Source organism: Henckelia pumila, chromosome 4, assembly GCF_033568475.1.
Source record: "Henckelia pumila isolate YLH828 chromosome 4, ASM3356847v2, whole genome shotgun sequence".
NCBI lineage: Eukaryota > Viridiplantae > Streptophyta > Magnoliopsida > Lamiales > Gesneriaceae > Henckelia > Henckelia pumila.
This window is the reverse complement of record NC_133123.1, coordinates 53,743,334-53,758,513: the sequence shown is the minus strand read 5'-3', so window position 1 is coordinate 53,758,513 and position 15,180 is coordinate 53,743,334. Positions and strand designations below refer to the sequence as shown.

Sequence of the window (15,180 nt, the reverse complement as noted above, 5' to 3'; positions counted from 1 at the left end):
GTAAGCTGTAAGCTTTACAGTTCAAACCAGATTTAGCCCCAAAAAAGCAGAAAAAACCTTGAAACAACAGACGCTAATCAGGAACTGCTTTGCTTCGTTGGGCAGCTTTATATTTGTTCTCCAACATGCACTGATAATTATTCGCTAGTTGTCAAACTCTTTGCTGTAAACTTTTAGATTCATTATGTAATCACAAATAAATGCATTGTCTAGAAATAAGAAAGAAATATAGGCAACAACAAAAAACAAGAACAATTCATGGAAGATAGAAGTACTCTCAATATCCAAGAAACTACTAATTTTCCATTGTTCGATTACTGAATGTCAAAAAATATCTGATCATAAATAACAATGTCAAACAAGCATCTTCAAAGCGTAAATAACATATCAATGTAATTTTTTTACAAACTCATCTCAAATGTGAAACTTAAGTACTTAATTATTTTCAACTCAAATCCCATCACAGTCTTCTCGAATGCATGGTTCATTGTCATCTGCAACATCAACATCCATTGGTGCTAACCCTCTGCTAGAAGACTGATAATGCATTGCAGTTTCTTCCAACTCTTCACCCTTTGTGCATTCAAAGTACTCTCTACTTGGAGTCGCAAGTACAACACTCCATAAAGGATCTTCAGGAGCTTCAATGTAAAAAACTTGCTTCGCTTGGCTCGCTAAAATAAATGAATCAGATTTGTATCCAATTCTATGGAGGTTGACCAACGTGAATCCAAGATCATCTACCTTGATACCATTACTATTCTCCACCCAATTATATTTAAACATCGGAATTTGAATTTTTGGTAATCAACCACCCATATTTCTTGTATTACTCCATAAAAAACCATATCTAACACGATAGGATGTTTATCCTTTGCACTAGAAACTTGCATTGTCTTTGCAACTAATCTGACTCCGGAGTTTTGAACAACTCGCATATCATCACGCTCTCTTGTAGCATAAGTAACCCCATCAATCAAATAACTAGAGTACTTTAAGACTTGCTTGGAAGGTCCACGCGCCATCCACTTTAATCTTTCGGATACTTGAAAAGTGGAATGATCATCTACACGTGCAATCTATATTATTTATGTGATAACTTATTATTTATGCACAGTCGTGATAATAAATGTACGCCAATTGTGATAATAAATGAACTCACATGATCAAGCAACCAGGTACTAAACATTTGGTTATGCTCATCCTGTAACCACCTCTTGGACTTAGCCCTTTGTGGAAATCTTGCATTCAAATATTACATGTGTTCCCTATTCAAATTATTATTAAGAGTAAGCTAACATGTAGATTTAAGAAAACTTAATGAACATATTAGTAAGTGGAAGAAATTACTCGATATAGCGATCAGTGTCAACATCATTTACCAATACATAACGATGTTATTGTTGCAACTCATCCTCAGTAATGGTTTGCACAACTGCAGCCGACAAAGGTTTAGTAAGTTCTATTTGTCGATGACTTGTAGGGATCCCAATTGTGTGCAAACTACCAAGATAGTTTGAGCAAAATTCAACCGCCTCTTTAGCAATATAACATTCAGCCATGCAACCTTCAGGTCTATTGCGATTTCGCACATAACCTTTCAAACTCTTCATGTATCTTTCAAAGGGATACATGTACCTATACCAAACTGGGCCACATAATTTCACCTCTCGCACAAGATGAACTGTTAAATGAATCATTATGTCAAAAAACGAAGGTGGAAAATACTTTTCAAGTAAACACAATATGATCACAATCTCTCTCTGCAGCTCATCCAACTTTGAGGGATCCATCACTTTATTACATAGCTCATTGAAGAAGAAGCACAAACGAGTGATAGAGTCTTTGACATGTTTGGGCAAGACACCACGTATGGCCACTGGAAGTAATTGCTGCATTAAAGTGTGGTAGTTGTGTGACTTAAGGCCAACAAGTTTCAAGTCCTTGATCGAAACAAAGTTTTTAACGTTGGATGAGTAACATGTAGGTTTTGCATTCCAGACAAAGAATTCAAAATCTTTCTTTTCTCATCTTTTGTAGGTGTATAACATGCTGCTGGCAGAAAAGATTTCTTCTCCCCCATCACTGGAGCCAAATCTGTCCTCAAATTCATTTCAGCAAGGTCTAATCTAGCTGCAATTCCATCCTTTGTTTTTCCCGGAATGTCAAGCAACGTACCGAGAAGACTTTCACAGACGTTCTTTTCTATATGCATCACATCAAGAACATGTCTAACATATAGATGTTTCCAATACTCAAGTTCAAATAAAATTGATTATTTTACATCATCCTTCGTGGACTGAATCTTCTTTCTCATTTTTCCCCAATGACAATGAATTCCATCGACTTTTTTTAACACTTCATCGCCACTCAATGGTTTGGGTGCAGGGTTGAACTCTTGGTCCCCATTAAATGACTTTCTTTGCCTTCGATAAGGATGATTTGCAGGTAGAAACCTTCTATGGCCTGTGTACGACATTTTCCTGCTATGTTTCAACCTTGTTGAATATGTTTCTTCACCACAAATCGGACATGCGTGATATCCTTTCACAATACATCCTGACATGTTTCCATATGCAAGAAAGTCATTCATGGTCCACAGCAAGACAGCTCTGAGCGAGAAGGTTTCTTGTCTATATGCATCATATGCCTCAACACCTGTATCCCATAGGAATTTCAAGTCATCGATTAGAGGTGCTAAGTAAACATCGATATCATTTCCTGGCTGTTTGGGACCAGAAATCAACATTGTGAGCATCATAAATTTTCTCTTCATACACAACCATGGGGGAAGATTGTAAGTGATCATTAAAACTGGCCAACAACTATATGTAGAACTCATCATACCATGGGGATTGATCCCGTCAGCTGAAATGGCCAATCTAAGATTTTTTGAATCAGCAGCAAAATTTGGCCACTTGTGATCTACTAATTTCCAAGAAGGTGCATCAGCTGGATGACGTAAGTATCCGTCATTAAGTCTTTTATCAGCATGTCCATTCTTCTTCTTCATCTTGTTTTTTTTATTGTTCGGTTGATCTAATATCGAATATAATTATCATTTTCACAAAATTATGATATTATATTAGTTCCAAGGATTTATTTTGATGGTCATTTTGAGCTCTTTAAAATTATATATTAGTCCACAATAATTTATTTAATTTTATTACATTTACATTTTTACTGCATTACGTTTTTTTATTATCTCAATTTATTTTAGCGCCTATATAGAATTATGTAGCTTAGAATGAAAATTACTTTCTGATTGTGAATTAAATGTATGAGATAATCTTTGATACACTGTTGGTTTTCTTGTTTTAATAGTTTAAGTTATCAATGGTTTGTGTTTTTTTTCCATTTTATCTTCATCTTGTTTTTTTTACTGTTCGGTTGATTAATAAAATATAATTATCATTCTCACAAAATTATGAGATTATATTAGTTCCAAGGATTTTTTTTTATGGTCAATTTGAGCTCTTTCAAATTATATATTAGTATATAATAATTTATTTAGTTTTATTACACTTACATTTTTGGTGCATTAAGTTTTTTACGATCCCAATTTTTTTATCCCCTATATATTTTTTTATGTAGCTTAGACCTGGCCACGGTCCGGGTCGAACCCGCTGGGTTTGGTTCAGCAAAATATCGACCCTTAACCGGCCTGCTCGTGGCCGGTTACGGTCCGGTTCATGAAACAGGTGGTTCTGATCTAGGTCCGGATTCGATTAACCGCCGGTTCCGGGTCCGGTCCGACAGTTGTATTTTGTAAAAAATTATTTTTAAATAAATATTGAAAAAATGAATTTAAAAAATAAAACTTTGCACAATTACCTTATAAAAAATCTATCAAATATTTCATTATCTCAATAAAAAAAATTACATTTATTCAATAAAAAATATATAACATTTCAACTTTTAACATTTTATATAAAAAATATATATATTTAATTTTTATTATATTCAATCACATCCCCTCACATTTCATAATATATTAATATATTTTTTAAAAATGGGCTGACCCGCTGGTTGACTCATCCCAACCGAAAGTTCGACGAGTTTATCACTCGTAAACCACAACCAGACCACCTAATGGCCAATCCAGTCACGGTTCCAGGTCAATCTTGTTCACCCGGTTAACCGAATCGTTGACCATGGGCCGGGTCCGAGTTAGACACTGGCCCTGGTTAGACCCGGGCCCTGGCCCTTGGCCAAGTCTAATGTAGCTCTATTTAAACACGCACATTAAATATGCTAAAATTTAGAGGATTATATCACAAAATGTAAATTTTTATTTTATAAAGAATTTTTTCATATAGAAAACTTTTGGGTTGTTCTTTTTCGTAAATAAATGTAACTTTGTTCACTTCTCTTTGTTGTCTTATTTGTTCATTTTATATACTTTCGATTATATATATATATATATATATATATATATATAGAGAGAGAGAGTTTTTAAACTCATTTTTAAATGACAAAACTGTTAATATTGAATATTACACATTAACTAGATCATGATTATTAATAAATAGTAAATTATTATTATAACTGCAACTCAATGGAATGTAGATATGAACAAATGATTGTGATTACCACGTCCAAATTTATTATGATAAAATTGTGGGGTGGAGTGTGGGTGATATGATATAATATATTGATTTGCTTTCGGATGAGATACTTTTATTTGTAATCGAATATTTATTTGCAGTACAATTTGATTAGTTTGATTTATTTCAACTTTCTTCATAGAAAGATAAATTAATGAGAAATTTAAAAAATAAAAATTATTTTCTCCTTTTGAATTAAATGTATGGGATAATCCTTATAATTTTTTAAATCAAGTTTATCCTTACAACAAATATGAATTCACAAAAGCTCCTATGAGATGGCCTTATAACAAATGAACATAAACGATTTATGATCAAGATGCATTTTTATTTACTATGTTTTAATCTATTTAGATTTATAATCAATCTATATCATACCAATTATAAAAGTGTGAACCAAGATCAAAGTTTTTCATTGTGTATTTTTAACTTTGTCTTTGGTTTGTACACATCTAATAAATTCTGTGAGGATTTTTTGTAAAATTAATTATTATGATAAGGTCAAAATTGTCAAAATATGTGCATACTAGATAAGGTTGCAGTTTTCAAAAATATTGAAATATCAAAATACTTTAGTTTTTATATTCTTGTAGCTAAAGTTAACATATTTTTTCCACAAAAATATTAATTAAATACTTATCCTATTTTCTAAAAGATTGAAACGTCAAAATATTTTAGTGAACCAAGGTCAAAAATTTTCATTGTGTATTTTCAACTTTGTCCTTGGTTTGTACACATCTAATAAATTCTATGAGGATGTTTTTGTAAAATCAATTATTATGATAATGTCAAAATTGACAAAATATGTGCATACTAGATAAGGTTCCAGTTTCTAAACAAATTGAAATACCAAAATATTTTAGTTTTTATATTCTTGTATATAAAGTGAACAGATTTTTTCCACAAAAATATTAATTAAATACTTATCCAATTTCTTAAAAGATTGAAACACCAAAATACTTTAGTAATTTATTTGTTTGTAGATGGAATGAACATGTTTAATATTCAACAAAAAATTTTATGTATTTTAATTTGGGTAAGGACTTATTGAGCTAAATAATTATATCATGAGTTCAAAAATATAACAAAATATCATATATGTAAATGTTATTAAAATATATATATTAATTAAATTACACATCGACATTGAAATAAATAAATTTATGTGAAGTCAAGTTTTAATCTAAAATAATAAATAAGAAACACGCAAACACACACATATCATATATATGCAAAAACTGGAAAAAAAAAATTTATTTTTCCTCCTCATAAAGCTAAAAACTATAACAATTATTTTACGAATTGATCTTGCAATTAACGAAAGAATATTTTTACAAGAGTTGGATATAAATAACCCGGTTATAACTTTCTATAACTGCAAAGTACGTGTTTGAAGGTAAATTTTTTTATAAATAAATATTTACAAAAATTATTCATTAGCATTACTCCATACTTCTTTTCGTGACTAATAATATGAAAGGTTCAGCTAAAAAACAACGACGTTCGCAAAATTTGTATAAGGACCTATGAGCTAAATAGTTCAATCATGAGCTCATATATAATTATATTATATATTAGAAAATATCAGATTTTATTTAAATTAAATTACACACCGATGTTGCAATGAATCAGTTCAAATGAAGTCAAGTTTATCTAAAATAATAAATAAAGAACACACCAACACACTCATACCATCAAAAAAAAAAAAACTCAAACTCGGCACCGGGTTTTAGTGGTTGGGGATGAAGTGGGCAGAAATTTGTTGGGCAGTTTAAAACTTCTCCTCATACCATATATATAAACATTGAAATTTAAAAGTTAACTATTTTCTCTTCATCATAAAGGCTAAAAACTATAATAATTATTTATGAGATGATCTTTCAATTATCGAAAATATTTTTACAAGATTGGATATGGATAAACCGATTATAGCTTTCTGTGCAACATAAAAATATATGTTTTGAAAGTAAATTTTAAAAAATTTTGTAATTAAATCTTTACAAAAAAAAAAGTTATTAATTAACATTACTCATTACTTATTTTTATGACTAATGGTAGAAAAGATTCAGCTCAAAACAAAAAAGACATTCACAAACCCGTCTTGCATATAAAAAGAAACAACAAATACATAATATGATTGATATTATTTCATTTAATTATTGAAGTCTGTAAATATATCTGTGTTAATCAATCTACTACGGGCTAGGTAATAAAATCGAAAAATGAAGTCTAAAAAAATTATGGATGACACATCTCACATTAAATTAAAGATCGTATAAAAATGATCTCTATTTAAATTTTCAATGAGATGAATAAACAAAGAAAAAATATGCATTTACTCTCAAAATAGACAAAACGGCTGAAATAAATATGAAATGTTAACTTTTATAATTAAAGACATTCAAAATTTAATTAAAAATTTCAGCAACGAGAGCATTGTTAGCAAAAAAATATATATCAGTAGATTCGAAAAAACAAGAAATTAAAAAGAAAAAAAGTATATCCAACAAATACATTGATGGTTAAGAAAATTATTGCTGCAGCTTGAACCTAACTAATTATTCAGTTGTTTAGAATACGTTTGATTGCCTAATGGTTTTACAAGACATGTAAAAAAATTGAATTTCATACACAAAAAAACTTCAGACTTCATCAATGTTTTTCCACCAAACAAAAAACTCATAACCCTTGAAAAAACAAATAAATATTATAAAAACTTATTTAATTTTTTTTAAAAAAAATACTTAAATAAATTTTAAAAACAAACTATTATATAAATATGTTTCTATTAACTATATAAAAATAATAATAAACTTATAAAAGTACACCAGCTAGAAAACTATAGATATAAATAAACACACATACATTCCGTAAAAAAAAAAGACCCACACCCACACACAAATACATGATACATGCACATAGAGTCAAACTGTAGTAGGCCACATCTTTTTCACAAAATTATTCACCAGGGCCAATGCATTGCTCGTCACCTCCGTCACTTCCACCATCCGACCACAGACCTCGGCTTTCACCGGCGGATCATCTCCAATCTCTTCGAATCCATCGGTACAGGTATCCTCATTCGTCAGCGCAGCGCTCATCTTAGTTTGCACATTGCTCATCCCGTACTTCATCTCCTCGCTGCTGCCATTGAGGACAACCATCTGGCGGAGGGAGCCACATACGTGATCCACGGAATCGCTCAGAAGCGAGAAGCAGTCACGAACGGCCGCCGAAGCACGAGGTTCGTCTCCAGATTCATGGGAGAGGTTTCCGACATAGAGGGATATGCTTCTGGTCTTGAAAAAGCTCACGAAGATGGCTGCACGGGCTAGCAAAGCTGAGTCTTGACGCACGGTGTCGGAATAGCCAGCTAGAGTGTTGTAGCAGCGCCCTGGGTATCGCGTGGTGTCGCAGCTCGTGCGGATGAAATCGGTGGCATTGGGTGACGTGGAGGGACTCGGAGGTGCAGAAGAAACCGCGGATAGGGCAGGGAGGAGGAGGGAGATTAGGAAGAATAGGCTTAGGACTCTCATGTTACAAGTTTGGTTTCAAATTTCCAACAAATAAAATTCTCAAGTACTGCCATAAGATAATGAACCAATCATGATACTATTTTCTACATACTTTTAAAATAAAAATAAAAAAATATCTTTTAAAATACTTCCAAATTTAAATAACAGGGATGGAGAAATGTTTGTCCTAATTGACAGAGACAAATTGAAACTCTACACGTATGCATAAACTAATCAAGATCCAAAATTTTAGATTATCTGTAAAAGAAAATAACAAAATCTAATGGAAGATTATACAAACTCTTGATTTTAAAATACACCTTGGCCCTATTAGTGACTCAGATCATGTGTCATTTTCTTGCTATCCGATGGGACAAATTAGAAGCACAAGCCTGGCAGTGCCTAAACTGCAGAATAAACAAGAGGAAAGAAAAATAATTCAGGACTATTGGTTGTGTATCAAACAATCAAGTAGTTCTTAAACTATATGTTGATAATGTCGATCACTGATTGGTTTATTCATAATATCTCACTCTTCCAACATTAGTTTCAGATCATGCGAGTTTCAAGTTTGCTGTAAGTTATAGGATGTGATTTTCCCAGTCTCGGGCTTCTTGACTTTACCACTCGTGCCAGCAAATGCAAAACATTCGAAACGTCTGTAGGGGACTCCCACACGTTGCTCGACCATGTTCAGCACACAAAGCTTAATAAGGGGTGGGGAATTGTGGACATTGAACGCATGACCTCTCGGGAGAGGTGATGCCACTTTGACCAAGAGGTAACAAGTCCCATTTAGCATACACCATGACGAGGCTTGAACCTAGCCACTCATTCGCACAATCTAAACCATCCGTTTTATATAATAGACAAACTATCAAATATCTGAAATGAGTTCTCCGATTCAAGTATTTAACTTGCCATTTAGCATAATCTCCAACACATTCAATAATTCCAAGTGTCATAAACGCATGCACCATCAACTTCTCAGGATCATCCATCTAAAAGCAAAAGGATACAGAAGGCATGACAAGATATAAAAATCTCAATACATTTATTCTTCTAGTCAATTCCATAAATACCTTAAATAACTCATGTCTTGTGTTTATCAAGTTTTTAAACTATTTGATCAAAGCACAAATGATTTAAATCTTCAATTCCATAACCCAAAAGGTAAAGTTCAAGATATCCTACACCCTACTTGAAAATCATTCTTATGAGGATTGAGTTGGTATTAAGACCTGAAAGATTTACATGCATTCTGATCCCACAAAATTCATTCTTAAATCTGCACTTGAAAACAAAATATGCATCCACAAAATTTCTTTTCCAATCTGAAGGTAGAACATAATATAAACTCAAAACAAAGCAGATTCACGGGGAAAAAATTACTAATCTACCACCTTCACCCAAAACACCGTTGACTACACTATCCATTCTAAAAAACTATTGACCTACAAACAATAAGCTGAGAAATTACCTTAAAAAACCAAAATCAATTGCACTGTACGCGGCGATGTGCGGGCACGAGACAGGGGCCTCATGTGAAAACATGCATATCACGTGTTTTCTTCCTTCATTTTACAGCCACTTTTTTAACCAAAGAAAAAGATGGCTGTAAATGTGAATTGAGAGTCATTTTACTGACCAATGTGCATTGATGAATGATTCTTTAACTTTCCTTCAACTACACACACACCATAGAACGAAAAATTTGATTGTAACATTCAGTGTTTCAAGAATATCAACAGCTGGACACAAGCATTGGACGTGTTTAGCAGAAGTGTGCGCTTCATGGAAGTGGTACACCTTGGAGTGTGCTCTAAGCGCAAGGTTTGACTTTTCTGCCACTTTGTACTTACGTGAGCACTGTGTGCTTTCAACAACTATGGTTTAACTTGCAACATTAGTCCACTGGTTTTTTTAATGTAGCGAATGTTGAATATCAGAGGTGGTTAGGTACGGGCTCAGACTTGGGCATTATTTGATGCAGTATTAGAAAATAAAATTGGGAATTCCAGTTGTGTTTGATAATTTTTTTTTTCTAAAAAATAATTTAGAAACGCTATTTCTTGTTTAAATTTGATAAATGAAGGAATCTGAATTTGAAGACCTTGCTTCTGGTTCCGGTTTTCGAACTAATATAAAAAATGGTGTTGGTTTCAATTTCTGAAAGACAGTTTTGGTTTAAAGTTCAAAGAAAACCGTGGCCGAGTCTAGTCCTCAGGTTACAGATTTTCCAATAATATATGGAAATTTACTCATTGCATGGCTGGACTATAATGAGGCAATCAAATGATATTCAAATTTCTAAATATCAAAGGTTTGAATCCTATACTTTGAAATTGAAGGATAGGAAATTCAATAAGATTCAGACTATTAAAATCTACGTCTACTAGATAATTCACTAACTATAGTCGAAGATTTATTGGATAAATATCATCGAAAATATTTTCTATCACTAATTCACATTAAATTATATCAAAGATATATCACAAATAATACCAAAACTGATTCTAAACTATATTCTCTACTTTATGAAAGTTAATTGACTCACAAGGTAAACTACTAAATACTAATATAAAGCTAGTAACTCTGTGCCGAAGGGGAAGGATGAGAAAATGAATCTTCTTATGATTAATTGGGTGACAAACCTGAAGACATTTAAGCACAAAAACTATTTGTAGATAGGCCATGATTCATCTTCCAGTTCCTCTTCTGTTTTCTTGGCCAACGGGAGACACAGAATTTATCTTTGTTCCCAGTTTCTTTGCCCTTCGTTGAACACCTATTTGCTTCTGACGTTGATTGTGGCTCTTCCTTTTACTGCATTCTCCATTAAACCAGTATAGTGAGCGGAATAAATAATTACGGAGGATGTAAAGCCTTCAACTAGTAAAATATCATGCGAAAATTTTGAATTTATTGACAAACAAATTTCCATAAATCTAATTCATCAATTTAAGAAAATAAAATAAATTTATGGTCCTGAAAGCAGAATGCAAAGCTGGTTTCAATTCGGTATTTCAAATGGACAAGTCACAAATATAGTCCTGCACTACACCAGCCAATTTCCAAAACCATCTCAAATCTCTTTAGCTTCTTCATTTCTTGCTCTTGCCTAAAAGGAATTTCCAATTCCATTGTTAAAAATAATCAAAACAGACACCAAATTAGTCTAATGAAAGAGATTAGAAATGCTACACGGATAGTAAACATGGCAAAAACAAAGAAGAGCAAAAGAATGAATGGTAGGGCCACTCATCTTTTGCAGATTTTTCAATATTGGCTTCACATCTATCTGGACTACATTTCGCTTCAGAAAAATACAAAAGAAATGTTTAAATTTTTACAACTATGCAAAAAATTGCCTGACCTTGCAAATACAATTCCAGCGGTAAGAACCATCCCACCAATAGCCCAAGAAATTCTTTCACTAAACGACATATTAGCAATCCAGTGCCTCAAATATTCTACGACCCCAGTATTTTGATTTCCATGTAAAATATCGGAACGTGAAGTCTTCCACGAATTAGTAATATAATCCAGACCACTCTTCCCACCATAGCATGATGTTTCTTCAGGATCGTCAAATGAACTGACGGAGAAACCCGAGGCATGGCAGAGCTCTGTTCCATTGGAAACCCATTCAGAAGCTTTACCACAAACAAAGTCGCCTGATCCACATGGTGCTAAGACCTGCCATGTGATTTTCCAATGAGCTATAAAATCTGCTGAGTATCAGTAAGGTAATATATGCAAAAGCATGAGCAATAAATTTCTAAACTCAAGATCTCTTTGGTCCAGCGTCATCAAGGCAAGTCTACTCAAAATTAAGTCCAAAACAATGAACAGCAAGCCAGTGCTCTCATACTCTAACTTGTTATATTTCATTTTAAGAAACATGCATCTACATCCAATGAGGTATGCTCACGATAGATATATCTCCCCCCCACCAAAAAGCACAATCATGTCAGCCTTACTAGAGCATCTCCATAATTTTTAACATATTAAAATATGAGAAAATTTTTAAGATCAGAATAGTGTACAACAAACCTGTGTCTTTACATCCATAGAAAAGTATGCAGTTGAGCATGCTTCATACACTCTATTACAAAAGGAAGCACATATACATGGAGGTCCAGGCTGCACACCAACCCGTGGATCACAGATAGAACATTCCAAGAATTCCCATAACTGCAAGCAATCTTGGTTTGCTTCCCCAGATGAAGCAAGCCTTCTAATGGATAATAAAGCAGGATGAGTCTGTGTTACATCACAGCAACTCCTTTTGCGAAAAACCCGGCAGAGAGTCATATCCTTATGGCCCTTGCTTGCTTTTTTTGGTGGTTTACCCTCATTTGCAAATTGGGGAAATCGACCACCCTGAGAAATGCAAACTTCACTGGTTTTACCTGTGTTTATCAATAATATTTAAAGATCAAGATGTATTTATGTGCATTTGAAAATTTTGCGATAGCTTTCGCACCACAAATAAATCAGTCAATGTTTCATGTTCCTACCATTGAAATTAATTATTATTATACATGGAGTTCTATTGATATGGATCACAATCATATTTCATGATGACGCTTCTATTGTGTCCTCTATCAGGATTCAAAAAACTTTCCAAAACATAAGATGGACACAAAATCATGTTCGAGATTTTTATCCCCAAGGTTATTTTCTCACTTCATCAAGCAAGGCATCTTGATCGTCTGACTTTAGCTTCTTCTTTTCTAAAGATAAATTTTCAGAATATCTAATCATTAGAAGTTTAGAACAAATTCACCTTTTAAGGTACATTTCTAAGCATATCCATTAAAGGCACGTGCACGCCTAGGCCACAAGCACAGAAAGGCCTAACCTCATAGCATTTTTCAATCATAAGATCAACCAAGAGGTGTGCCTTTATCACAAAATCCCCACCCCTTGTTGTCTTAATTTTTTTCTTCTCCCTCCTTTTCTCTCCTCTTTCTTTGCACTTTCCATTACTTTTTGTGTCCTCACTCTTTCTTCTCTCAACTCTCATTCTTCATTCCTTCCACCATCTATTGAAATACACGATTGAATTTGAAAATTCCAGAATTCCATTGTAAAGTCCATGAAATTCTGTGATTGATTGCCAAAAGACCAAAATTAATGATTGACTTTATATTCATCTAAACAAATAGCCACAGAGTTTGCACTGTTTTCTAAATGTATCTTCTTTGAGCAAAATGCATTTATCTCTATGATATTACACACGCAGTTCCTTTAATTTGGAGGCATAAAACATAAATAAAAAAAAACTCTGCTTTCAATAACATCTAAGCCTCTTCCTGAAAACATTGAACAAATTTCTTTGATCTGCTCTGTTAACATATATGTATAACTACATGCCTCGTATTGAGCCTTGCGGGCTTGCACCTTGCATCTATGACCCAAGATATATTTTGCACCTAAGCACTAAAACCTGATTATATATAAATCAAAACATAAATAAAAACCCTTTTTGAGGAGAATTTACAAAAAATATCCAGAAAAAATCATGATTATTTCATAAGAACATTGATATAAACTCAATAGGTTTACAATTCACTCTTAGTTTGATGAGTTAGCAACTTGTAGTCTCACAACAATGAATACTGAAGACTGAATAGTGAAGTTAACAAGGTAATGCTAATATGTATCTGGATTATAATCTTTCCCAGATACCTTAGTCATCAAAACAAGACGCGTACTACTAAGTTCATGTCCAACTGAAGAAATATTTTGCTCATGGGTGCCCCTAGTTTGATTTTATTTCATGGTCTCATCTTATAGTTTACCGATTGGGAAAAAGGTATGGACACAATCAATTAAAGAGTTGATTCCAGACTCAACTTCTAAACAGACGAATGAGCACATGCGATGCATATGTAGACGCTATATTGTCTCTTCAGCAGCAATGGCATACGCTACGACCAGCATAGCAAATCCCATTGAAGACAGAACATATAAAAATGTCAGAGAAACTACCACCAGAAAAAGATGTAAGGTGGAAACTCGAAAGGGCATCACGTTCACTAATGCTAATCATAAAGCCTTCTCAACAGATTTTGGAAGTACAAAAAAAGTTGGAGTTCATTTCCAAAACACCTTCTCAACAATAACATTTAAAAATTTTAACAATTGAAAAACAGAGGATAGCTAAAAGATTCTGCAAAAATTTAGGCACACACAAACAAGAAAAAGAAAGATACAAAAGGAGGAACAAAAATTAACATGCGTCCGGATCAAAAAGCGCCAACTTTAAATCAAAGAATCATATTTCCTGCTGCCCAGATGGCCTGAATTATGAGTCAATCAAACAATCATGTTCCAAACTGCTCGAAAGCTTGACCTTTGCATACTCAAAACTTCAGTCCCCCGCCACATACAACTATCAATTGTTCAAATAAAACATGACTGGGCAGACATTTCACTCCTTCCGACCAAGAGAACCCCCCAGATAAAGAGGAGAATCAACAGCACCAAAATAAAAGAAATTTGATTTATTTAACACCAAACAAAGCTTAAAACAATTTTAACCCTTGATAACAAATAACGTAACCCAACACGAAAAACTACTAATAAGTGATAAGATTACCAAATTCCCACAAAAATAAAATCCGAAAAAGTAGCAAGGAGCCAAGCTATAAACCCAATTGTTACAAGATAGAGAAGAAGAGAAAACACCAAACACCAAACACCAACCACCATAAGCATCCTGTAACAGAAAATTGGTGATTGCGAGCAACAAGAAGAAACTGAGATTGTGCTTCATCTTCTTAATCAACTCCATTTGTTATTTTCTTGGGGTATGTCGCTGAAGGGTGGCGGAAGCATGAATTTGATTCGATTCCTTTTTGTCGAATGACAATGAATTTGGTATGGTCGAAGACGACTTTCATTTATTTATTTATTCTTTTTTTTTTTTTAATCATTGAAGACGACTTTTGACACTAAAATCACCCAAATAGCTTATGGGCTATTCTAGGACTCAAATAAAATAATTTTTTTTTAATCTTTCGAATTATTGGATTTATGGTTATATT

General features: G+C 33.2%; 2 protein-coding genes across 8 annotated transcripts; both read right to left on the bottom strand.

Moving 5' to 3' along the window:
- Positions 1-7,531: 7,531 nt before the first annotated feature.
- Positions 7,532-8,143, bottom strand: LOC140861022 (21 kDa protein-like). The gene has a single exon (XM_073264030.1). It carries the CDS (start codon positions 8,141-8,143, stop codon positions 7,532-7,534), a length of 612 nt encoding a protein of 203 aa, XP_073120131.1.
- A 63-nt stretch (positions 8,144-8,206) lies between these two features.
- LOC140859840 (folate-binding protein 1) lies at positions 8,207-15,037 on the bottom strand. Of its 7 annotated transcripts, XR_012143544.1 has the most exons (6): positions 14,840-15,036; positions 12,179-12,537; positions 11,499-11,821; positions 10,777-10,948; positions 9,603-9,737; positions 8,207-8,529 (listed from the first exon to the last, which is right to left on the bottom strand). XR_012143544.1 is itself a non-coding variant. In XM_073262429.1 (5 exons), exons 1-4 carry the CDS (start codon positions 14,925-14,927, stop codon positions 10,822-10,824), a joined length of 897 nt encoding a protein of 298 aa, XP_073118530.1. In that variant the 5' UTR covers positions 14,928-15,036; the 3' UTR covers positions 8,210-8,529; positions 10,777-10,821. The 7 variants fall into 7 exon arrangements, 6 of the variants coding, with proteins under 6 accessions (XP_073118530.1, XP_073118531.1, XP_073118534.1 ...); XM_073262429.1 differs by lacking the exon at positions 9,603-9,737 and having other exon boundaries at positions 8,210-8,529; XM_073262430.1 differs by lacking the exon at positions 8,207-8,529 and having other exon boundaries at positions 8,536-9,737.
- Between the last annotated feature and the right edge of the window lie 143 nt (positions 15,038-15,180).